The 27,979-nt window shown below is 32.5% G+C and overlaps 1 protein-coding gene across 2 annotated transcripts; it reads left to right on the forward strand.

The window, feature by feature from the left end:
• Positions 1 to 27,644, forward strand: LOC148614284 (uncharacterized). Of its 2 annotated transcripts, XM_088588313.1 has the most exons (10): positions 1 to 159; positions 11,609 to 11,693; positions 12,970 to 13,150; positions 17,123 to 17,434; positions 17,782 to 17,851; positions 18,783 to 18,835; positions 19,406 to 19,462; positions 23,485 to 23,589; positions 24,683 to 25,390; positions 25,619 to 27,644. In XM_088588313.1, exons 2-10 carry the CDS (start codon positions 11,655 to 11,657, stop codon positions 25,771 to 25,773), a joined length of 1,680 nt encoding a protein of 559 aa, XP_088444439.1. In that variant the 5' UTR covers positions 1 to 159; positions 11,609 to 11,654; the 3' UTR covers positions 25,774 to 27,644. The 2 variants fall into 2 exon arrangements, with proteins under 2 accessions (XP_088444439.1, XP_088444440.1); XM_088588314.1 differs by lacking the exon at positions 23,485 to 23,589.
• The last annotated feature ends 335 nt before the right edge of the window (positions 27,645 to 27,979 follow it).

A 27,979-nucleotide genomic window follows, 5' to 3' on the forward strand; every position in this document is an offset into this window, starting at 1 on the left:
TTTTACAGGTAATCATTAGTGCTCTAACATCAATATCGATCAATAGTAACGGTACGGTCTATGATCGTTGCAGGTTAAAATTTATACTGGATTACATACTCGTTCTAGTTAGTTTTGTTTACTGTCATTTTTGTTTATCAATTTAGTGGGCTAATTGAGGTAATATATGTTTATATTATCAATGCACACATTATTATTTGCTAACTTTTGACGCACAAACCAAACATGTGTTTCTATGCAGCTATGTGTATGTAATATGCAATTTGTACTTTCATTTTACATTTTGTTTGATATTTATATCAATTAACCTTAAAAGTCGTCGAATAGTCCGTATTGCTTATAATGAGCACCTCGCAGGGCCGGATGTCAAAAAATAGGCATGCAGCAGTGCTAAGCTTGTCGTAAAAGGCGACTAAATAGTGCTCAGAAACCTAGCCTGGGGCTAGGCGCTCTGACTACTGAGCAACAGGGTTGTTGCCTACCAGGTGGTGGAATGTGGTACCCCTGGCATATTACATGCTGGGGTTGTCAAGTTATAATACGGAAAACGTGACCGCAAACCATAGTGGTGCACCGTGTTGGGAAAGATGCCACGTTGCTCGCACGTTAAAGAACTCTGCTGTGGTATTCGATAGGAGTAGGAACCTTTGCGCTGCGCCACAGGTGGCTAACTTGCCCGATCCTACCCATCCCTCCCTTTTTCTATTGACAATCAAAATTTGTCGACCCTATTATCCTTGTGTCCCATCCCTCTTTTCATTTCATTATCATCATCATCATTTCATGTTCATTTTATCATCCCTTCATGCTCATCGCCTAAATATAGCTGAAATATTGCTGCTCAGGCGTTAAACCCCAACAATCAATCAATCAATCAAAGCTTATTTACATTTCGTTTTGAAAGTTTGAAAGCCGAAAACGCTTATCATATTTCGTTACCGTTCACGTCAAACTTTTTTTCCTATGGTTGCTTGTATTATAGAATTAAACAGGTATTTTCGGTCATTCATGCATGTTTGAACGGATCTCAGCGCTCCCAAACTCAACGAACGATTGAAAGCCGTTCATGTAATGTTTGGGGGTGAAACATGGACGACCGATAATAGCTGTTTAATCTTTATAAGTCTTTCCCGACATTTGGGAATTATTTCTTTTTGAAATGTGTTGAACCGGTAAATGTATAGGATCTAGTTCTGGGACACTTTAATTTTGGGTACTTAGATTATTTAAAAGCATTTATAAGTTTCTTTCCCCGATCTGAAAATTACTCTATGTAAACGAACTCTACCGTTAAAATCAATGTGGATGTACTAAACTATTCTTGTGGCTATATTCGTTTAGGTCGTTGACACACACTTTGGAACTACACGGCAAATTTAGGTATCATCATAACCCAATGTCACAGCTTTACAATGGTACCAAACAAGTTACGGTAACACTTAGGGTTTTGCAGTGTAAAATGTTTTGGGTTTTTGGGGTTCCTTTGATGGTTTTTTGGCGATTTTCGTTGTCAGAATTTATCAAAAGAAGCGGGAAATGAGATTTTCGATTTGTTGGTCAAATGTCAGATAAATTTGACTTTACAAGTTATTGCTCCACTAAAACGTCTCAAATTTGGCATTATTCGATAGATAGTTTACTTTTCTATATATATAAACCACGAAAAATAATTTTCAGGATAGACGTTTCAAAATATGTTAAAAAAAATATTACCCCTACCCCTATAAAACTGGTCTTAGTATCAAACAGAATTCTCATTTACAGCATACTGACATTGTATAACTCATATTTTAGACATTAGATAATGATGTACCTAACATAGCTGATCAATTCAGACGCTTAGATTTTTCTTTTAGGCTGACATAACTATAAGATCGGAAAAAGAGGAATTTTCAGAATTTTAGAATTTTCTACTATATCATCCGATATTGTCTTTTTTTCAAAATACCGTAGTTAGTTTGAACAACATTTTGTGTGATACGGTTTATTATAATAATATCTTAGCTTAAAAATGAGCCCAAGCAATAAATATTTGAACTTTTCAAGTCAAGTTAATTGGGAAATTGCCACCCCTACCCATGTTAAAAAAATGCCTCGACACGAACGAAACTGTTATTTTTTGGCATATAAACGATAAACAATAAACATGTTGGGTACTATTGTTTTAAATATGGATGTATTCAACATACCTGCTCATTTTATGCGCGTATTTTTCAGGTTTAATGTGACAATAATGATTTTTTCATAAAGAGGGAATTTTCGGAATTTCATATTTTCTTCAATTTCACCTATAATTGGCAATTTCTTTAAAATACCGTACTTTAAACAACCTTTTGTATATTCAAATGCAATAATATAGTGTCTCAGCTTTCTAACGAGCCCAAGTAATAAATATTTGAACCTTTCCAAATAGTCCAGATAGGTGGAAAATTGTCACCCCTACCCATGCCTCAACATGAACTAAAATGTTTTTGGCATATAAACGGTGTATAATAGACATGTTGTGTTCTAGTATTTAAATTATTGATTTATTTAACATACTTACTCATTTCAGGCTCTTATTTTTCAGTTTTAATGTGACAATAATGAGTTTTTTATAAAAATGGTAATTTTCGGATCTCATATTTTCTTCCATATCAACGGTAATTGGCATTTTTTTTTAACTTGTTTTCAAAGAACTTTTGCCTATACAAACACATCTATGTAGCATCTAAGCTTTCTAATGAGCCAAGGCTTCGCATACTTTAACGTCTTCCAAGCCATATAGGCGAAAGAATGGTACCCCATACCCACTAAAATGTCCGTGATAAACCCATAAATTCGAATGAGGCATATCACCATTTTTAAACGGTGTTGGATATATGTATGCCAATCATTCATTGTAGTTGCTTCTTTGAAACCGTATATGTATAAAAATAATGACAGCAAACAAAATAAAATCATGTAAAAACTGTGATATTTTAAATAATGTCGTCTTCTGTTTGACAATTTGATTGATACAAGAAGATCTCCATAATAAATGCTAGACAGATATTGCGTACAGTTCGTATATCCTGTAAACGATCATTTTCTTTCACATTGGGGCAGAATTTAGTGGGTAGGGGTACCATTCTTTCGCCGAAATGGCCTGGAAAACGTTTATTTGTGTTCCATTGTCCCATCCCCCATTGATTGCCCCATACCCCATTCCCAATAGCCCCATTCCCCCATTGCTCCATTCCCCATTGCATCGACTTATTTCGAAAAGATAAATCAATATATGTTTTATCAAATATATATAATGAATTAGGATGCAAAAGGCTTCGTGCAATCAATATTGACTTTATTATGTCGCCGCCGAGATCTGTAGATTATTTATCTACGATTTATTGTCTATTTATTTATAACATATATTTACACCACGTCATTAATACAATGCTATTTTGATTACTCATGTTCGACGTGGTATAGTAGTTTAGGGAAGGGGTTGTTAAAAAGTTGCAGGTTTTACAAAATAAGGTAGTGAGGTTCATTCTCGACTTCGGTCGAAGAAGCAGAGTTAATAGTGAATTATTAGAAAAGGTGAATATGTTGTTTGTGGCAGATAGAATGTCTCAGTTAAGAATAAATCATGTTTTTAATATATTTCATGAAAAGGCTCTTGAATATTTAAGTGCAAATTTTAATTTAAATACCAAAAGTACAAGACGTTCCTCAACTTTTAATTATTTTATTCCCAACACTCTAACCAACAGTTTTTGTTATTATATAATATCAAAACTATAACCAACAAATATGCCTTTAAATCTTCTGTCAAAAAATATTTACAAGAGAAATCGAGGGAATGATGAATTTGTTATGTATTAGTTACTCTATATGTATTTCATGTTTGTCTATTTATTATATAACATTTATTTACTAAATATATGAGTTCTTTTTTTGTATTTTTTAACTATGGACCCCATTGGAAGTAAGCTATTTGAAGCTTTATGGGTTATCCCAGGCTATCAAGTTTTGTGTTTAAAGTATACTACAGGGATTTATATGACTCTGTATCTATTGCCATGGTTTTATTTGTATTGTAAGCTATTTAAATTTACTGATATAGCCTAAATCTAATCCAATCTAATCAGTCCCAATTCCACAAAATAACATATTTCTGTAAATTGTATGGGTGCAAACAAATTCAATTTCAATGATGAATTGATATTATTTTCAAATGTAAAAATTGTCAAAATAAGCATCATATGTGTGGCTGTGACACATTAATTCAGTTCACTTTCTCAAAAATGACATATTTCTGCAGATTGTAAGGGTGCGCACAACTTCAATTTCAATAATGGTCCAAAATTATTGTTTAAAATATTAAAAATGGCAATGTAAGTATCCGGTTGGTGGTTGTGATACTCATATTTCAGTCAAAAATCTTCAAAATGACATATTTTTGCAAAGTGCATGTGTGTGAACACTTTTAATATACCTATTTGTCTAAAATTATTGTAAAGAATGTCAAAATTGTCTATATCAGTATTATGTTGCTGGCTCTGATACATATATTTCAAACCAAATTCTTGAAAATGAGATATTTTTGCAAACAAGAATAGTGCGAACACTTGAAATTACCATGATGGTCGGATATTATTGTTTAAAATGTTAAAATTGTCAAAATATGAATCATATATTTGGCTGTGACACATTAATTTCAGTCCAATTTTTCAAAATGACATATTTTTGCAAAGTGTACGTGTGCAAACACTTTTAATTTCCGTATAAGTCTAAACTTTATGGCAAGCCGTAGTGGGATTTATTCCCCATTTATTGATATCAATAAATATTTAATAAAATGTTAATAAATATTTAATAATATGTTATTAAATATTTATCAACATGTGCATAAATGATTTATTGATATCAATATATAGATGAATTATTAACATGTTGATAAATATTTATTAACGTGTTGATAAATCATTTATTAATATCAATGAATAGAACGAATTATTAACATGTTAATAATTATATTTTTAACATGTTATTAAATCTTGTTCGGATAACATGCATGTCGGGTAATATCCAATGTTATTGTTATTTCGGAACTTATCGATTTCGGCACATGACAATGGTAAACGAGATACCCGTAATATGCACTGTATTTCGTTACCAAACGGGTCTATGTCTTCTGCAATATTATTCGGTATAAAATTTAAATAGTTTACTTCTATGACACGCAAAGGGGTGCCGATCCATATTTGCCTTTTGATTTGTTTGCCTGAAAAAGAAATCCGGATTGAAATCAGTAATTGCGGAAGCCAGGACGGACATTTTTATTAAGCAAAATATTATCATTTCAGCTGGCGCACGGTGTTACACTGCTCACCTGAAAATTAACTCGGTAGATCCATTACTTGCAATGCCAAAAGACCGATCGAAACATACTTCTACCATTATGACAAATTGATCTTTTACCACAGTGTAGACAAAATGCCTGTACACCTGCAGCATTAAAAACATTAGGCTTTGATAATCCTGCCTTCTTGTCTGATACTGATTGTAATACTTGCAATACTCTCACTGGTATAGAAAAATACGATTCACTGACTTAGTATCATACGCTCTTTCTCCGTTCGTTCTAAACGCTTAGCTCTGAGTATTTTTCTTATGAAATTAAGAACATGATTATCTAATACAGCACTTTCTACATTATTTTATCTGTCCGGAAAAAGAATTGTTTCCAAAATATTTCATTCTGTACGGAAATCCCTTCTTGTAACATTTGTCCCACTGATTTTGCCAGGGAACTTCTTACCGATGGACTTGATGATTTGGCAGTTTTGGTCATGGACGGGACATATCTGTACATTGAGAAGAGTAGCGATTAACTTTTCTAGCGTAAGTCCTACTCCATGCACAAAAACAGACCCCTTGTTAAGCTAATGATTGTTGATGCTAGTGATGGCATTGTTAGTGTGCTTGGACCTTCTTTGGTAGATGACAAGAACAATGATGCGTCTATTTTGACGCATATGATGAAGAGATAGTGAAGGATTAAATAATTGGCTGGCAAAAAAGGATGTTTTGTGTTGGATAGGGGTTTCAGGGATTCTTTAAGTCTCCTACGTGACATAGGGTACCAAGTTCACAGTCCTGCATCCCTTGCTCAGTCTGAAAAACAACAAACCACATCTGATGTCAATGACTCAAGGTTAGTTACAGAAGTCAGATGAGTCCGCGAGTGGTCGCCTCAAACAATGGCAATTTTTGGCCAATGTTGTACCCAGTCCCATGTTAAAATATATAGTAGACATTTTACGTATCGTTGCAGGTATTTGTAACAAATACATGTATAAGAATGTTCAAAAAGTAAAGGAGCTAAATCTTGTACAGGAAATGGTAAAATTAATTGGCTTAGACAAAAAAGATCAGTTTTGTACAATATGTAGGCACCCGACGTCTGGAAAGAATTTCCACGTTTAACAGAAATAATTTGAGAGGACTGACCTTTGAGCGTACCAAATGAAACAGACACGTACAAAAGAACATTTCAAAGATGACGGATAGTACGACATTTCTGTTTGTAAAGATATGAAAGATCCTTAACGTGCTAAGATACAATCACGGCATATATCAAGCCAACAATACCAGCTTTGGATATTTACCGGTTGCTCAGATGCTAAGGTTGAGTTTAACAGTTTGTTTTATTTTACAAATATGTAAAAAAAAAAGGTCCAAGGATAATCAAGGGACGTAATTATACACATTTTTATAAAAAAAAAAAAAAGCGCAAGTTTTTGCCGCTTCCTCTTTCACTGAGCTTTTCAAGACCAAGTTCTAAGTATAATTTTCGAAGTGATGTAGTTTGTCTAAGGATAGATATAATACGTGTCGCCTCTATTTGAACACTTTCTAGTAAGTTGAGATCTTGTAAAGTACAAATGTTACAAACAGAGTCGGCTTACTCTCTTTAGTAGGTTGATTAAAGATAAAAAAAAAAGGTTAATATTGATTCTCTATTTTGACCATATGTATGTTATTATAATAGAGCTGTAAGTGCATGTTCCTGCACTAGACACCACTGTTGAAATTATATTTTAAGGCTTTATCGTTTATGGGTATGTTAATGTACCTGTCTTTGGAACTATGTATCCAGAAACTAAGCGCTTGTTACGTCCCACATAGATGCCTTGAGCTTTAATGCTTATCAACTGAGAAATGTAGTTAGTTGAGACGATCTTGTACCCAAGGATATTATTTGTTTCAATCATTGTCACTTAAATTGAATTTCGACCTGAAAATTTAAAAACTGGGAATGACTAAATAGTAGTTTGTAGTTCAGTTATGCACTGATGAGAATACTTTAGTGTACATCCATCTATGTGTTCCATGTAAACCGATATCGAAACTAAATATAACATATTGATACGATGCATCGTGAATGTGTGTGTGTTTTTTTAAATGTCCTTCGTAATCATCAATGCCGATTTATTGATATCAATAATTAATCCTTAATATCAATAATTCATTTATTAATATCAATGAATGAATTATTGATATCAATAATTAATTTATTGATATCAATAAATGGGGAATAAATTCCACAACGACTTGCCATAAAAATTATATTAAAAAATGTTAATGTTGTCTATATCAGTATTATGTTGATGACTAATGCATACATTTCAGATCAAATTCTTGAAAATTAGATATTTTCCGCAAGTTGAATGGGACAATGGGGGATGGGGCAATGAGGTATAGGGAAGTGGGAAGTTTATCCCATACAGGGACTGTACTCTAAGGGTTTTGACTCTGAAAATATGTCAATTTAAGCGATTTTTCGGCTAGGTAGGGGTACATTTATTCATTTTACCAAAAAACCCTAAGTCTTCCCGTAACTTTCTTGTACTAAAAAAGTGCGGAAAACTGTAAATTCACTGAAAATTTCCATGTCCCCTCGCGATGCGTTGCGGGGGATAAAAAAAGTCTTCAATTAACGAAGTTCAATGCACCAAATGTGATACGGCATTATTTGATACAAACGTATTGTGGTCACAGTAATATATTGCGTTTTGTGAGGGCGCCCTGTTTTCCTCCAAAAAAAATAGGCTGTTCAAAATTCAATTTTGATTATCAAAATTTTTGTTACTAATCGAAGTGTCTTTCAAATTTAAATTTAATGATAAAATAAAGCTGCAATTTTGAATAAAAAAATAGTATTTACTGCAAATTTTTATTTGCAATTATTACTGTCAAATATACCATGATTTTGAATATTTCTCATTATAAAACCATAAAAATCATTAAAACATAAGTTATAGTTCTTTTTACTGTTTCCTTGCATTTGAAATATACATATGAATGCTAGCTATAGTTTAAATGAGACATATCGCCAAATAAGATGCTCGTCGTATCCATCCAAAGCAAGATATTATTAATGTGAAAAGCAAGGGGTCTTGACAATTAAAAAATTCTCTACCTCTTATACGTACAGTAACCGATCGTGATATACCTCAGCGAACGAATGTTTTACACAGCAACCAAAAACTATACTAATGATTTCAGGCCTGTTTCAATTCATGCTAAATGTAGCAAACGGCATTTTGATTTACGGTTAGACTCAGAGGGAATATAAACTTTAAACGCAGAGCTTTGGAGTTAGATTGACAACATTAAAATATTCATGTTTATCATGTTAACTCACATCCAAGAAAAAAAGTATATATATTCCTTATGTTTAGATGTCTTAACAAACATCCAATCCTCACCTACTTTGTTTTAGTTCATCTGAAACGGAAAACTTAAAACAACCGGTAAGGTTACAAAAAACTATTTCAATATGAAATATGCCAGGTTGGTATACGAAGGGATAGAACAAATCGCTATTGTCAATGCTATCCCATCAAGAGGCCGGTGCAATCAAAATGAGATATCCTCTCTTTTCCGCAAAGATTTTCTCATAACCTTACAGGCTTCAAATCAAAAGCTATCCCAGTATCCAGTCACAAACTCTATATTCATAACAGGTTTGTGCGAAGGATATGGATTTACCTGCCAGAATGTTCAATACTATTACTCGTTTTTAATTTACGACAGCTTAACTCTGTTAAAAATCTATTCTTTCGACACCCGGGTACAATTAATTATGTTAACAGGTATGTTATTTTGAAAGAAAGTGTTCCAAGTCAATTGCTAATGAGCTTTTCAAATCGAAAAAAAATCTGAAAAAATGTTTTGCCGGTGCATTTGTTTCTGCTATTTTCTTTGAATTGCATTTATTGCATTATTGGTATTGTCAAAAGTATCAAAATTAATACACGCCTTCCGTTTCTCAACAAACTGATAGTTTCCGTTATAGCGAGAACAACAAGAAATTATAGTCAGGTTCATTGGTGTTCTTTTGAATTAATAATATACTACGTTTATCACAAATGTTGTCAAGAACTGAGACTGAGGTGGTTATATATACGCTTAGGCGTACTAAACCGTTATGTTTAGTATTATAAGATAATCTTTGCAAATATACAATATAATCACAAAATGAGCCAAATATAATCTTGAACTTGAACTATGGAAAAATGACACTATCAAATAATTTCAGAATGTGTTCTTTAAATATTTACTTTCTAATTTCACTTTTCGATACCTCAAAGATCAAGGTCGGCCTTTCATTTCGCACCGCTAAAACTTGAGAGTTTTTGCATGTTTACCAAAAACTGCTGCGGAGGGACTATTTGCTAGTTATTCTTTAATGTAGCGATTGATTCTTGTGTGAAATGTAATTTGAGCTGATATGATGTAAATTGAAGTAAGTTATACAAAAATGATACAACATTTTTTCTTAAAAATCATGATTGACCTTTGACCCCATTTTGCTAGAGACGTGACCACATTATAGGTACGAGGACACAACTAATTTCGTAGTGCACTTCAACAGACCCATATTGACAAATAAAAAAAAAACAATTAAACTTTACCAGTATGGAAACATGCATAAAAGCAGATTCCAGTAAGAGTGCCAGAAAAATTCACCATCATTTTTTTTTATTTTTAGCAACTTTGCTTCGGAGACCCCGTAGACATGAAAAGTCAAATATCCTAAATTTTGACCATCTTCCATAGGACCAAATCACAATTTCCACATAAAATTGCAGAACGAAAAAAAATCCCTTGTAAATTTGATCCTTGCCCTACATTTTTGCAGTAAATACTAAACAATAAAGTTTATGACAGCAAAGAAAAAAATTAGGAAGAAACACGCTAAAAAAGGAACTATATTCGTATACAACGAAAAGTCAAAGGGAATTGATTGTGATCTCGTACCCACAATCAATGCCTACGACATACATATTTTAATAGAGCTTGAAATAAGCTTTCCTTCGTTCTATAATTTAACCATGTCATATTACAGTGCATTAGATTCTCAAAAATAGGTAGCCTGCTATCCTACTATTTAGGCATGGCATCATCCACATGAACAAGTGAGCTACTTTATTCTTAATTGTGTTTGGTAAAAAAAAACTAGATCACATTTGTAGCTTCAGACTTTGTCATTTGTCGATATATTTCTTAGTGTCATTGATTTTTTACTGTTCATAAGTCTATGTAAGAACCATACAATATGCAATAAAAATGAGTATTTCATAGGTCCAGCCTTGCGTCCGCCGGCGTTGTCGTATGTCAACAATTACTTTTCATTTAAAATCTGATCCTCAAAACCTATCAGTGGAGTATCACTATCATCCTTGGAGTATCTATTATTGTATTGATTTTTTTCTCTCGATATTTTACCCACGAAAAAAAAAAGAAATTAAATCCTCAGCGAAATTCCTGCTGTTATGGTAAACTTTCAATCATATAACTGATCCTATGTTTTTCAAGGTCTAGAAAAGTCCTCAAAAGTCCTCTAGGGTCCAGGTGTGGTTACTTCTACCTTTTAGAGTATTTTAGCCCTTGAAATGCAAATAATAACATTTTTCTTTATGTTTCGTTGGGTTTTTTTTATTATTTATATCTAGAAAATCGTAACAGGAAGAAAATGAATTTTGTTGTTTGAACTATTATGATGACAAACCCTACAAAACTCAAATAATGTCCAATATGTCCATTGAAAGGCCCTGGAGGTACAAAATATATACTACATCTTATTGTTAGAGTAATTTTCGTGAAAAGCAAACACAGCACGATTCCCCACAAATTTCTACCTTACTACAGACTAAACTGTGTAGCTGGAGAAGGCTTAAGGCATAGCATCCCCATTATACGAAAAAGATGCATTAATTTTGACTTTTGCAGTGTCATTTTTATCAATTCTGCAGAGAGCGGCAAAATAACCTCAGTTGAGAATAAAGGCTCTTTTTTAGTTGTTCCCTTCGGAAGGCTAAACAGATTTTTTATTAAGTGAGCAAATCGGACTCCTTAGAGCGTCTAGTTTAATTTCAGCGCATTATTTTGATGAATTATAACTTATTTCCAAAATTGAAATGGCAAATGTATCATCCATACCTAAGTTCTGATAGTAGATATGAAGGAAGTTAGTGACAGAAAAGTTTTGTCATATTTCATCGATTGCCTGGTTCTGATATGGATTAGAATATATGTTTATTCCATGTGGCTAATTCAGTATCATTTCTTCCAGCGCATGTTTTACAAGAGAGGTTGTATTGGCATCGTATAAGGAAGCCATGTCGATATATATATACATATATGTGATCATTTTTTTGGTAAGCATATAAATGAATGAATAATGATATAGTTTGGTTTTTTTTTTAATTTTGTGTATAATTATTTTTTGTTTTATTTTTAAGTATGATTTTATAGAATTTTCAACGAAATTTTAATTGTTTTTCCTATTAATTAATGTTACAATTTTCGCATATTTAACTTGGCAACATTTTTGTAAGTTATACCAATAGAAAACAGAAACTGTACACAACTTTTGAGTTTAATAATTTTAAGACAGAATCTTTTATTTCAAACTTTTAACACATTTTGTTTTTATCTCCATTTTCTAAACATTTTAATTCTAATTTTCATGATTGGGAATCAGAACAAAACTTTTTCAGCAAAGAAAAATAAGTGGCACGAATAATAAATTCACAAATCTGGTTTTGAAAAACAATGTGCAATTAGGATTTCCGATGAAAACATTTAATCATCATTATGTGGGAAGTTTACACTGTGAATTTTGTCATAAAATTGCTTTTTTTTCATTTTTTGAGTAGAAAAAGTGGTCTTTTGAATCTCCGAAACTGGATTTTATTTTTTTTTCGATTTTCACCGAAAATTGATCTAGCTTATTACATTCTGTAAAATAATTCAAGCAAATATCTGCACTTCTAAGGACGTGCGTTTGAAGTTATATTACCATTGAATTTAAACAGGAATGCACAGTTTCTTTTTTCCATTAGTGTACTTCCTTAACTTACCGCAAGAAAACAAACTAAATGCATTTATTCAAATCATAAGACATAACATTGATTTAGTTGTTTGTTCGTATGTAATATTATGCTCATGATGATATCAGAAAGTATAGTGACTTTTCTGTATCAAAATTAGATAACCCAACATGTATGTTCAACTTCCCTTAACGAATTAACTAAATCATAGACAGATCAAAGAGTAAATTCCCTTTATTCTAAAGTTCCACCTGCTTTCAATGTATATTTGTACCTGATTTCATTATTATTACCATTTTAAAAAATTCAAAGCCAGCATTCATTTTAGAAAAAAATCTGTTTCTGATCTCTAATGGATATTTTTTTTGCAAAACAAAATGATCTGTCTTAAAACTTAAGTTTATACAAGGGGGAAATTCCTAGACAAAGCATCGCTAGGACAACAAAAAGGTAACATGACGTAGAGTAAGTCACACAATACAAATCAAATAATACGTGCACATATATTCAAGCAGTATACTGTACAATTCCTACTTTTAAGTATCACCCTAATGACAATCTACATGAGCTTTTCAATTATAAACTTCCAAATATGTTTAAGCGTACTCCGAAAAGTATTCATACTGCAACAACGTGCCCCATTGATATATTTTGGGATAGAATAGCTACAGCAAGATGTGACAGCAAATGGTTTTATCATTGCTTATATGATTCGATCAATTCAAATTCTACATTTGAGTTTTATCAAGAAAGTTGTATAAAATCACCAAAGAAATATATCGGTATGTATATCTATTAGTTGCAAAAATGAGTAACCGGCATTCATTTATTTTAGGATCTTGCGAGATGCATGATAAACATTTATATATTGTCTGGAATTCTATTTACAAATGAACAAAAACATAAAAGTAAATTAAAGGACCGTGTGTTTAACGTTAAATATACACCATGCCCAATTTTATTCTTATGTCTTATTCTCATACGATATCTTTTGTCCTCAATATTTCCTTAATTTACATATTACGAAATGTACTTACATAACCGGTTAAGAAAGAGTAATCAAGGTTATAGCGGTAATCAAAAGAATGTAATCCAGGGACAAAGACCAGACATGACAAACAGACACACACAACAAAGAACATAAAGTAACTAAAATCATACATACAAAGTAACAAAAGTAAATGAGCAACTCGGACTCCACTAAAAACTGGGAGTATGGACCAGGTGCACCGGTAGGGTAAGCATCCTCTGCTTTTCTAGAAACACCCGCCGAATTGCTCATAAAAAGTCAAGTCAAGACAAACGAGGAAAGGAAAACTATGACCCGTTGAATAAATTAGTTTTCATGGTGCTGATGGATACATCATAACGATCCACGAGTTCATGATGACGACCATAAAACCTCTGTAGTGATGACTTCAATCTTGTAGCAACATGACCCTGTTCCAGAAGCCTATTTATTAGACTTCTAGCGCGATACAAAAAGTCTGCGAAGTTTTGGCAAGCTCTGGCATAGCGTATGAGTTGTAATATGAACACTCCATACGCAGGAGCCGAACGGATGTTGCCACAGATGAAAGGAACATTGACAATTCTGAATGAAAAGTCATCACGTTTGTCGTAAAGTTTGGTCAATAGTTTTCCTCTACCATCGATTTCTAAGTGTAGGTCAAGATATGAGGCTGACTTCCCAGTATCTGTAGTATCCTTTATCTCAAGTTCTTTTGGGTAGATGCGATGTATCAAATCCCCAAAATTAGGATTGTTTAAAGATAATACGTCATCTATATAGCGGAAACAGAGATTGAAGGATCTAGCCAAACGATATTCTTTCTTTCTGATCAAATCAGCTATGAAGTCAGCCTCATAAGAGTGAAGAAATAGGTCAGCAAGTAAAGGAACACAATTTGTTCCCATTGGAATGCCGACCGTTTGTTGAAAAACACGTCCATCACAATGGACAAATACGTTTCCGATTAAAAATTCCAGCATTTTGTAAAAATCTTCCTCTGTATATTTGTATGATGATTTGTAATTATTTCTTACAAAGTTTGAAGAATCTCTACCAAGAACTATATATTTGTATCTAGGTGTACCATCTGTTTTGGAAAAACAACGATTTATAATGTTTTAAGTCGGGATTCTAATTGAGTATGGGGAATAGAAGTATACAGTGTTGAAAAATCATAGGTTTTAATGCTATTATATTCAGATAATAGTCTTGAACTGATTGTCTCCAAAAGATCTTTCGAATTTTTCAGGATCCACATTGAATTAATACTACTACGGGAGTAACAACAGTTGTGAGTATAGAAGTTAAAAGTTTTGTAAGAGGTTTGGTGGTACATTTTGCAGATCCAGCTATGAAACATTGTTTGTATGGATTTAGTATGCTTTCAGTAAATAAAGAACCGGAGCAGGGACTTTATATTAAAGGAACTGTTCACTCCTGACAAAGTCTGTATAATGTGTAAAAATAACTCTGCATTTCCAGTCTGTATACTTGTCAAGCATAAAGAATATAAGATTTACATTTGACATATGCATACTGGGGATACGAGAAATTATTCCGAATTTTATTTATATAAGTTATAAATACGAAAATACTGAGGGAAGTTTTTTTTCTCAAAACACTAAAATGTAATAAAAATGTAATAATTTACTTGTTGAAATCAATAATTACTTAATAACTATCAGTAATTGCCACGGGGAAAATAAATGATATTGGTCAAATTCTAACTGTTGATTAAGTAGTTCAAACTCATTAATATGTAATTAAAATTAGATTGTTTCAAAGATGTTTCTTTAATCTTGTGATTGGTAGTAAATTCATATGATTAAACAAACAAAAAGACACAATGATTAACACCTTACTGGGGGTATAGTTTAGGAAAATGAAAATTTTCGATATAAATTTCGTTTTGATAAATATATTTTTCACCCGCGTATGGAGTATTCATATCACAATCCATATGTTATGCCAGAGCTTGCCGAAATTACGAAGATTTTTTGTATCGCGCTAGAATTGTGATAAATAGGTTTCTGGAACAGGGTTATGTTGCTACAAGATTGAAGTCATCACTACAAAAAATTTATGGTCCTCATCATGAACTCCAGGATCGTTATGGTGTATCCATCTGCTCTATGAAAACTGATTTGTTCAACATGTCATAGTTTTCCTTTCCTCTTTCGACTACCCCAGACTTGATTTTTTGTGAGCAACTCGGCTGGTGTTTCTAGAAAAGCAGAGGACGCTTACCCTACCGGTGTACCTGGTCCATGATCCCAGTTTTTAGTGAAGTACGAGTTGCTCATTTGCTTTTGTTACTTTGTATGTATTATTTTAATTACTTAATGTTCTTTGTTGTGTATATCTGTTTTCCATCTCTGGTCTTTATCCCTGGATTACATTCTTTTGATTACTGCTATAGTCTTGGTTCCCTTGATTACTCTTTTAAAAACATTCAATGACAAATCATACTTTATGAACCTTAAAAAAATTGACCCTATTTTCAACAGAGATATTTGAGAAAATTGGCTAATTATTCATACAAACGACGTTACATAGCATGATATACCACCAAACCTCTTTCAAAATTTTAACTTCTATACTCACAGCTGTCAAATAGGGTCTCCAGTCTTATCATTGCACTTGTTATTTCCGTAGTGGGGACTTGATATATCGCATCTACCCCAAACGTCATGAACTCGTGGATCGTTACGGTGTATCCATCTGCACCATGAAAACTGATTTCTTCATCGTGTTATAGATTTCCTTTCTTCTTTCGTCTTCCCCGGAACGGAATGAAAGAAAAACTTGATATGTAATTCGTCATGGTAGACTCACATACCGAAACAGCTCGATATCTGCAAGCGCTTAGGAAAATTCCGGAAAACTAATGATGGACTGACGGACGGAATAACGTGGCTGACGGACGCGGATCAAAAATATTATATCTTCTGCAAAGTTGTTGCTTCACATATAATAAATGCCTCCTTAATTCAAAATAAAAATTGTGCAAATAATTTATGTTTTAATTTTAATTTTAATTTGTGTACCTTTATCACTTTCCGTAATTAGTAAATTCTTGTGACGTAAATCTTATCATAAATATTAATTAATTATCTAAATATTATATCAAGCAAGTAAATATGGACACACTCTTTCAATAGGTAAATGTGTAGGTCAATAGAATAGAAGGATTCAATTTTTTGAGTGTGGGGGCGTTTCTTTTTGTAGTTTAAAGAGTAATCAAGGGAACCAAGTTTACAGCAGTAATCAAAAGAATGTACTCCAGGGACAAAGACCAGACATGGAAAACAGACATACACAACAAAGAACATAAAGTAACTAAAATCATACATACAAAGTAACAAAAGCAAATGAGCAACTCGGACTCCACTAAAAACTGGGAGCATGGACCAGCATGGACAAAAACCGTTTTGTTGCGTATCCATTTGGCTTTGTAAGCTTAGAATATGATTGAGATGACAATTTTTTCTTAATGATTAATCTCGCTACAAACTAAGTCCGATAAAATTTTCCATGATACATATGGTATAAAAAAGGAATCTTTGAACGTTTTATTTGTGATTTTAAAATTCAAAAATTTGTTGTATATGTATATTAACAAACGGATGCGATTTTTTTTATACATTTCTTTACTGTAATTCTTCTTGTTTCAATCTGTACACAATAATTTTGTCATCTGCACAACTCATCATACTCGAAAACAATGATTTAAATTTTGAAGGGGTAAGATTTGTTTGGAGTGGTAACCTGAATGCAAAAGTCTGTCAGTCAAATCGCTATTCTCCAGAACCAACATGGTCAAATACTTTGGCTGGATCTGAATGCCCCTTCAAAAAATCATCTTGTAATGAAAATGGTCAAATAACTGTTGGCAATGGAACTTCAAAGAAAGACAGAACATGTCGATGTAACTACAAGCTTAGCTACAATTATGTGGTAAAGCCTACAAATCCGTGTAAATGTGAGCCATTTAAAGAAGATTGTTCCTGTTATATCCACAACTGTCTTTCTGATAGTGAAATACTTTCTCAAGGTTTGTAGTTAAATTCATCTAGGTTTTACTTGCTTTGGGAAACAATATAATGACTTTTTTATTTTATTTCTATACGAAAACCATTCGTCTTATGAATATTAAGTATTTAAAGAAAGAAGGATATATTTTGTATTGAAAGCAAATTTATGTAAACATCTTATAGACATACTTTACAATTAATAAGGCATTTACAATTTTAATAAAATGACTAGATGCGCTACAAACGATTGAAAAGGATATTTTAACTTAGTCATTACATCCTGCTATATCTTTTTCTTCTATTTTTGGTAATATTTCAGACTTAAGCTTTTGACCTTTTCAAAACTTCCTTAATTTGCATTTTTCAGATTATGAATGCATTAAGAAAAAGACCAATTCAACTACAGACTTTAAATGCGAAGAGATACATTTTCAACAGTAAGCTTAATATTGTTATTTTCACATTTACGAATAATGTAAATCAAATATTGCCTGTTTCAAAGCATTTAAGTATAACCTGTCGTCTTTAAAGAAAATGTGAATTATGAAATCAGTTCTTCCAAACGCTTGCAATTTCGTGAGTAATAATACCCTTGATCATTTGTGTTTAATTAATTTCAATTTCTTCTTTGAAGAAAAAATAAATATGATGAAAAATATCATATAATATATTATAAGTGACCTTCCAAGGGAGACCAAAATTATGGTCACATGAAACATGTTGTTTTGTATATACATCATTTAATTTCAAGTTTATCATTTAGGGATAAACAAAATAAATGGAAGTTTGCTAGGAATATATTGTGTTTCCGGGAGACGTTATAGAGTTTCACCGTATTTGTTCTGTTTGTTATCATCTCGTGAATTAAAGAGAAGATTCAAAAGCCATAGAGAAATTTTCAAAATGTCACCAGTGAACCACATATCGGAAATATGTTAAAATTGTCGATTTGTTTTTCGTTTTTTTGTTTTTTGGTTTTTTTTTGGTTTTTTTTTTTTTGGTTTTTTTTTTTTTTTTTTTTTGGTTTTTTTGTGTGTGTTTTTTTGTTTTGTTTTGTTTTTCTTGTCGGATCATGTTGAAGAAATTTAAGTGTTGGAGTTCTATTTGATTGAAATTATTCTTGTCATTTTCGAATTTTTATTTAGATTAAATAGATCTATTTATTACTTAACATAGAATGCAAATAGGGATCATTTAAGACGGGTTATTACGGATCGCATGTGGTTTCTTACACACGTTTGTGTATTTGAAACAAATGTTATGTTTTGTTTTTCAAAAAAAAATGCATGGTTTCTCCTGGAAAAAAGTAACAAATGTTGCTATCATTAAAAACACAAAAAAACAGTGCTAAGGTCACTCTTGTTTCAGAGATAATGTTAGTTGTCAAGTTTCCGATGATATGCCGCAAAGCGATTCTACAAGTAAGTTTTTGCGTAGAAGTATATTTCAAAATACATTGTGCTACTTTTTTCCAGTATTTTGTAAGTGGTAATTTCGTCCGTGTTCTGCGTATCTCAATTTATTCTATTAACGTTGGATATTGAGGTAGTTTAATTAGTAAAGCAAAGGGCTTTTATTGATCAAGAATACAACAGAAAATTGATCATTAGATATTGAAAGTCCTAATTCTAAATTTGGATAATTGGATAATTGAATTTATAACGACTAGATAAAAAATTAATATTTAAGGAAATGCATGTATTAAAATACAAAAAAAAAAGTAGCTTGCAGTTTACCAAAAGTCAGATATTCTGTGCATTTTTGTACTTTTTAGTCACTTTTCTGACATAGTTCTGAAAAGAAATGTTGTCTTCTCTCAGGAAACAACCTTATATTAAGTTTAAACATTCATTATAAGATAGTTGATCATATAAAGGAGTTAAATATAGCTATATATAAATCCTTGATCATATGTTAAACATATATAATCATGAACTAATGCCCATACACATTTAGCGTTATACAATAACATAAACAATATTACTTTTCAGAGAGTAACACAGATTATGTTAGTGCCAAGGCAACATGCTTTATCATAATTCTTTCAAGTAAGTTCTCAACATAACGCAAAGATTTGTTATTTTAAATGCATGAATTGAATTAAAGTTAGTCTCCAACAATCAATAGTTTGGGTTCATATAGAATGTTATCAAAACAAACATTCATAGAAATCAATAAATCACCGTCTTAACATTCATGAAATATCTTGGGTAGCTTGAAGTAGTCAATACATACTGTCATGTCTCCACATCTTAATTTTAGCATTTGGTCAAAATATAAAAATAAAAACCGACCGATCAAACAAGACGTTTTTGTCACTCAAGTTCGTTATATAATCTCACGGTGTTTTAATACTTATTTAAAGCTTCCTTCAAAATGTTAAGAGGATGTAGCAAGCAATTGCAGATAAATAATTGGAAAGACAGACAAAAAATATTTCAATTTTTGTGAAATTCTGAATGGTACAGCTCTTTCGAGCTACACTGTCCATTTCGGTATAATTTAATTTCAGAAATAATACGCTTTCTCATTGGATAAAACATTTTGTCCATCATCTGATAGATCAAATTTTGTAGCGTGACTATGACGTCAATAATAAAAGATTCAACAAACTGTGAAATGTTGTGTTGGCAAAACAGCGCAGAAAGTGGAAAGACGAGATCTGGCAAGACGGTACAAACCGCCGAGAAATAAATTAGCTAAGGAAGGCGTTTTGCTGGTAACAGCGATAACGGAAGTTTCTCCGTGCATTACTGATTGAAAAAGGATCCCGATCCTCACATACTGTAGGCCACATGTAAATAAGTGACCCTATTAACACAGGAGGAGAAATTCCGACTGATGCCACTCGTGAACCCGCCGCTTTGGTAACATTTAAAGCGTTATTTTAAACCCGCCTTCCTAGGGTACCACAGAAAGGTATAACATTATATGGTCCAACGCAGAATTATATGATCGTGATCCCCTCTCATCTTGCCAGATTCCGCAAAAACAATGATCACGTCCAAACGTGTCCATCCCCAAAAGCGCGGAAAAAGAGAGCGAAATACACCACTCGCGAAGAAAACTTTTTATTTGGTTATACTGTTTGAATCTGCAGGTGTTAAACACTGAAGTAATATCGATTTTATCAAATTCCATTAATCTCCTCTTCTTACATATTAGATAACCTCCATAGACGGTCTCGTAAAATATGTGTGCGATTGAAATTTAAAATGCGAAACCATTAATCATATGATGTTTCTCAACTTCTTACATCCTGTGTCAAAATTTGTATCTACATAAAGACGATTCGACCATACATGAATAACAATTGATTATCTAGCTTTGTAAGAACTTGACAAACTAATCAATACCTTTTGACTCTTTGACTATGGATGAAAGGACTAACTTACTGACTCTAAACACGTGCAAATGAAATACAACAGAAATTTGGGTTTCAAGTATAATTTCGTGCAACAACTCACGCTCTAACCTAAGTACAATATGGCTTCGTACTGTTCCGTACGCATAACAGACCCCTCTAAAAAAACTTTGGGTGTAACGCTTAAAGTAGTTAGCCTAACGTGATGCATCTGATTGTAAATTGTAATCCAAGGTATTCGGAATATTTCTGTCCCCTTTCGTAATGCTCTCTCTCCTAAAAATAAACTGGTAAACTTTAGGAACTAACCATATATCGAAAACCCTTGTAATGGAGTATCGGTTATATTTGTTCCCTTAGGTATCATGGTTAGTTTTGCAGTCACTGTATTTCTATTTCTATGTCTGTCAATACCTAGTTCCTTGATCTAATCAATGTTTCCTGGCTTTTATTTTTTACTTTGCCATATTGCCGCTTGCGACCAACTCCCTACTGCCGGACATAAACATTTTATATGTCTACTTCCATGGAATAATATATACATGTTTCTTCATCAAGCCTCTAGGTGGGAAACTAGAATTTTCTTTTTGACAGCTTTATTTCGACAAAAATTAACCTACTACATAGTGCCTCCAGGAAGGGGGACAGATGCATCCCCAAAAGTCACATTTCAGCAGTGCAATAAAGCCGTAAATGCTACATACATGTATGTACGATAATAGAAATCCCAATTGTTGCTTTTAAGAGTAACACCAGCTTGTCATATACGTAAATAATTCGTTTGCGTAGTTAACAAAACCATTTAATATAGAAAAACCCATGTGCATTGCCCATGACGGAGACAAAACTAGCGTTTCATAGATTACCTACACACTAATATTATTGTAAATGTTGAATGTGATTTAACCTATGAATATAATTTCATACAAAGTGGCTACAAGTAAAAATGATTTATTGTCATGAATTGATTCGGAAGAAAGAATATCGTTTAGCTTGATCCTTTAATCTCCGATTCCGCTATATAGATGCCATATCATCTTTAAACAATCCTAATTTCCGGGATTTGATACATCGCTTCATTTCCATAGAACTTGAGATAAAAGATATTACAGACGCTGTGAAGTCAGCCTCATATCTTGATCTGCACTTAAACGTTTGACCAAACTTTACGACAAACGTGATGACTTTTCATTCAGTATAGTCAGCTTTCCTTTCATCTGTGGCAAAATCCCTTCAGCACCTGCGTATGGCGTGTTCATATCACAACTCATACGTTGTGCAAAAGCTTGCAAAAACTACACAGACTTTTCTGTTGCGCTAGAATTCTAACAAATAAGCTTCTGGAACAGGATTATGGTGTTACAAGATTGAAGTCATCACTACAGAAGTTTTATGGTCGTCATTATGAACTCGTGGATCGTTATGGTGTATCCATCTGCGCCATGAAAACTGATTAGTTCAACGTGTCATAGTTTCCTATCCTCTTTCGTCTAGTCCAGATTTAACTTTTACGAGCAACTCGGCGGGTGTTTCTAGAAAATTAGAGGACGCTTACCCAACCGGTGCACCTGGTCCATGCTCCCAGTTTTTAGTGGAGTCCGAGTTGCTTATTTCCTTTTGTTACTTTGTATGTATGATTTTAGTTACTTAATGTTCTTTGTTGTGTATGACTGTTTTCCATATCTGGTCTTTGTCCCTGGATTACATTCTTTTGATTACCGCTATAACCTTAGTTCCCTTGATTATTCTTCAAATACGTAATACATACGAAGAAAAACCAAAACAAAAAAAAACTCTCAATTAAAGTGAAGCAGTTAACTTACCGAGATTTATAAACAGATTTGACAAAGAGTCCACAAAATGTTTTTTTCAGGTTGAGCTAGAATCGACGTAGACTGTTCAAGGTTCAAGATGAGAGATCAGTTCTACTCTCTTCTCTCCTTTTGAGCATACCGCGTTATCCAGGTTGAAAATGTTGAATTGCATGTATTTCATTTTTTTTTTTTTTGAGAACCGTTCGCATTCATAAACTCTGACAATAATGTAACAGGTTAATGATGTAAACATTATAACGGCTTATCGAAAACCGGACACAACTCCGAAATCAGCGTTACATCAATTAAACTTTCATTAAACTCGCAATATCGTTTACCCGATTCCCCGTACTTAACCGTTTTGTATTGATTTACTCGTTGAATTGTGATACTAAAATTAAATTATAAGAAATGACTATTATATTTTTGTCTGTTTGATATAAACTCAAGGAACGTGGTGCAGACTTGAAAATAATCTCCTTCACGATATTTTTGCCACGCTCCATATCTACGGAACTACTTCAGTAGGTATCCGATCGTTTGACCGTTGACAGTATTAATCTGCGTTTATTTCATTTCATAAAAACTATAAATTGTTATTCTATTTTTGTTTTCTGATGTTTTTGAATCAATATATGAGAATTGTTTTCAGTAATGGAATATAAACTACTTTGGGACATAAAACGCTTTCGCGGATTATTCAGCGTAAACCGACCGAAAGTCATTTACATGCCATAATATTACAGACCTTAAATAAAGTGCAAGGATAAAACCTGTTACCCTCCTCCACAGGAGCGGGTGAAATAAACAGTCATAATTGCTACATTAAGAAACATTTCGATAGAACTTAAACTTACAGTCACGCAACTATATAATCTTCATATATTTTCAGTTTCATCCTCCGTCGTTGTAGTCGTTGTAGTGTCTGGACTGTTTTTATTATATTTTGAAATGAAAAGAGAAAAGCAGAACAAAAACGAATTTGCTTGCAGTAGTGGTAGGTTTCTGAATTTCCTGCTAAAAGGGTTTGATACAATAAAAAACATTTCATCTTTTTTTTCTAAATGAACGAAAAAGAAATATCTTGCTAAAAAGTGCATTTTATTTCTTTAATCTTCTGTGGATAAACAAGTGGCTAATAAGTATAAAAATGTTGCATTTAAAAAAAAAACGAGATGAAGAATTCGTTAATCATTAAGGCTAGTACAAAATGTAAATTTAGCAAAACTTTTTTATCATCATAGGTTTATATCTCTCAGTATGACATAGACAAATCTTACAAAGCTTAAAATCATATAACATACAATCAAATGGAGTGTTACTTCATTCAAATTATTTACTTTTCACATATATTTCTTAAACCAAGAACATAACAAATATTAAAATCGCATCATGAGTAAATTGTAAGAATAATCAAGGGAACCAAGGTTATAGCGGTAATCAAAAGAATGCAATCCAGGGACAAAGACCAGACATGGAAAACAGACATACACAACAAAGAACAGTAAGTAACTAAAATCATACATACGAATAACAAAAGCAAATGAGCAACTCGGACTCCACTAAAAACTGGGAGCATTGATCAGGTGCACCGATATGGTAAGCTACCTCTGTTTTTTCTAGAAACACCCGCCGAGTTGTTCATAAAAGTCAAGTCCAGGATAGACGAAAGAGGAAAGGCAAACTATGACACGTTGAATAAATAAGTTTTCGTGTAAGTATTGTTTTTTTTTTCGAACATAGATTTAACTGAAAATTATTGCTACAGTATGTAAAACTCATCTGCTTGTTTTTAAATTAAAATATTTAATCGTTTCTCATAAACACAAATTATATGTATCATTTTTATTTAATTGATATTTTATTTTTTAAACGGCTCTCTGCCACAAAAAAAACGGAAATGAAAGTCACTATGGTCCTACAATTTCCACAATCAAAAATTTCAAGATTTAAAGGAATCGGTGTGTACAAATAAAACAAAAGAAAGGTCTGCTAATGTTTTGTTTGATCCTTAAAATATCAAAATGTCCTTAACAACATAATTCTAAACAATTGCTTTATACATTAATCAGAAATTATTTTAATTTCAGATGATACGACGCCTACGTTTTATATACAACATATGTCTGCAGGAAAATTTGTTCAACCAAGTTCTGGTCTTAAGAAACCATCAAACAACAACCGTCTTGTTTTACATAAGAAAAATAGGGGCGAGGCAATGGTTTTTACTTTTGAACCCCATGAAAAAGAATGGGGTTATATCGTTCATCGGGCTAGTAACAAAGCTTTTCATCCTTATTTTGGATCGTTAAAACCTCGAAATAACAAATGGTTAGTTCTCCATGTTGATCGGCATGCAGCAGCCTTATTTGCGGTAGACGATACAAGAAATTATATAATTCACAAATCAAGTGGAAAATTTGTACATGCGTACGGGGGAAACTCAAACCCTTCAGACAAAACTTTCTTAACCTTGCATTCTGACAAACATGAAGCCATGAAATTCAGATTAGCTTCCCCAGATAATATAAAAGACGTTATTTCCGTATACCCTAAAACGGAAGTTGATGGAAAATGGAAGCTTTTGAACATTATACGTAATCCAAAAGCTGGTCATGAGATACAACTTCCATACACAGTTGGTAGAGTACCAAGAGACCCTAACATTGAATTGATTGAATGGCAACTTGATATTGATTGTCCAGAAGAAGTGTTCAAAAAGTACTTATCTTTCAACCATATTGATGTCACGTCAAGCACTTGGGATAAATCTGTTGAGCAACAACAAACGATAAGAGGTATAATATAATTTTTATTTGTAAAAGGTCTCCTTACACTTCTTTCATAATTGTCTTTTCTTTTTATGATATATTAATGCATTCTCATTCGCATATTTTAAAATAAATTCAATTGCAAGTGCTGACAACATTAAGGTTGAAGAAATGTCTCTAAAATAATGATATAATCGAAATTGTTAAACTCTTATTGTCTTTCAGTATGCTTTAATTAGTTTTGTATTTGATTAGTATCGCCAGGAACTACAGTTGCAACGTGGCAGTTTCAGTTAATTGCGAAAAGATTTAAAAGAGAAACAATCTTTAACACCAACATAATCCAGGACACAGAAAGCGAAACCGAACCAAGTATACCTGGTAGTCAAATATCAACAAATCAAAATTAAGTGTTAGTGTTTGTACGAATCAGGCATATTGTGAAAAATCAGAAACATGCAAGTCAAAAACCTACCGATCTGACAATAAAATATTACTCAGGGATGCTTTCTCTATTTGAGAAGACCTTTATTTGATCTCTGTATCATTGACTTTGCTCAGACATTTTTCTTTAGAATCTTAGAAAATGAAATTTTGGCTTCATTTTCTAAGATTCTATGAGGTGTTATCTGCCCTTGAAATGTTCATTTTCAGTGCATTTCAATGAAATTGCAATTCAGTGGTTCAGGTTGATATGGAAAATTTTGTCTGTTTCCTTGATCCTGATGATGCAAATAGTCAAACAATACTATCAAAACTAAGTTGATAGTTTTTGCGCCTAAACATCGAGTGAAGGATTTTGCCAACTGTAAACTTTCATTCGATGGAACTTTTGTCAGTGACGTACCATGTGTGAAAAACCTCGGCGTATTTTTCGACCAATCTCTTACTATGGAAAACAAGTTAGTGCTATTTCAAAGTCTTGTTTTCACCAGATCAGAAACATTGGATGCATCCGCAACTATATCACCGACGATGGATCTAAAACTCTCGCAAACTCGCTAGTCACATCCTGTTTAGATTATGGAAATGCGTGTCAAAACTCATCTTTTGTAGACTAGCATATGACTGTGAACTGTTTTAGGTTTTACTGACTGTTTACTGACAATTTGATTCTTATGTCTTAATCTGATATCAATAGATACTATATATATATAAGGGTCTGAAAAATTCCCAACGATGTTAGGACTGTCAAATTTGCGAAGCAAATTTTTTGGTCGTTCCATCCGCCGGACTCGAACTCGTACCGCTGTGACATCTATGGCAACTTAGTGCAGGCGGTGTAGCCATAGATGTTACAGCGGTACGAGTTCGAATTCCGCGAAGGGAACGACCAAAAATTTGCTTCGCAAATATATATATATATAAAATATATATATTTTAAATGATATTGATTCTTTTATATAGATATACTTTTTCCTAGATTTTTTTAATAAACGTTCTATGCATTTTAGACAGCAATTTTTTGTAATGCTAATTATTAATTGTTATTAATTTCATATAAAATATCTTAGTACAACGAGTATATTTCTAAATTTTGTATTTTTATTATGATTTTTATGATTTTATTATTATTATTTTAAAATTGGTTTATTGCAAACATTTAACTTTCTACTCAATGTATTTTAATGAAACTTTACATATTATTTACACACACACACACATACATACACACACGTGTGTGTGTGTGTGTGTGTGTGTGTGTGTGTGTGTGTGTGTGTGTGTGTGTGTGTGTGTGTGTGTGTGTGTGAGAGAGAAGTTTCATTAAAACACATTGAGTAGAAAGTTAAATGTTTGCAATAAACCAATTTTAAAATAATAAAAATCATAATAAAAAAATATATATATTTGTATATTTGTGTGTGTTTTTTGTGCATGTGTGTGTGTATGCGCGTGCATGTGTTCGTGAGTGGGTAATGTTAATATTTAATTGTGTTAGATAAGCGCTATATAAAAACTTTGTAATAATAATAATGTTTTTTTTTCATACCATGTTTCACCTACTGCCTGATTTTACAGGGACTGACACTTAATCAAATAACTCTTTAAACAAACAGACAAATGATGAAACAGGAAGGACACTGCACAAGCATCACCAAATGAAAACAAGAAATAGAAATGACAGCTTATTAGGTACATCGTTTATCAAAAGAAAACTTATTGAATTACATTGCTAATCATCTTGTTCAAAAAGTAACCTCTCATCAGCTGCATAAGAAACAAATACAAAGGGAGGTATAATGGAAATCGATATAAAAATAAAATTGTTTTTTTTAATTAAGGCGTCTTATGTTTTATTTTGCAAAAATGATCGTTAATACTGCTCATTGTCACGTGGATAGAATCTAGATAATCATAATTCAAAGTACATCCAAATAATCAATCAAAAACATAATAAAAACTGTATGTAAAGAACACACACTCCAATGATCCATTCATAATAAGCATCCATAGGTAGCGTCCTTTGCTTTTTGAAAAAGAAAACCGGTCAAGTCTACTATATTATTATATGTACCAAAGGATAGTAATTCTTGATCATCCTGATATCGATAGATAAAACCTGCCAGTCTCTTATTGCATAGTGTTGGGGTTACAACGAAAGTAGAAATAATTTCA

Source organism: Perna viridis, chromosome 6 (genome assembly GCF_037379345.1).
Source record: "Perna viridis isolate PV_CMFRI_1.1 ecotype Kerala chromosome 6, ASM3737934v1, whole genome shotgun sequence".
Lineage (NCBI taxonomy): Eukaryota > Metazoa > Mollusca > Bivalvia > Mytilida > Mytilidae > Perna > Perna viridis.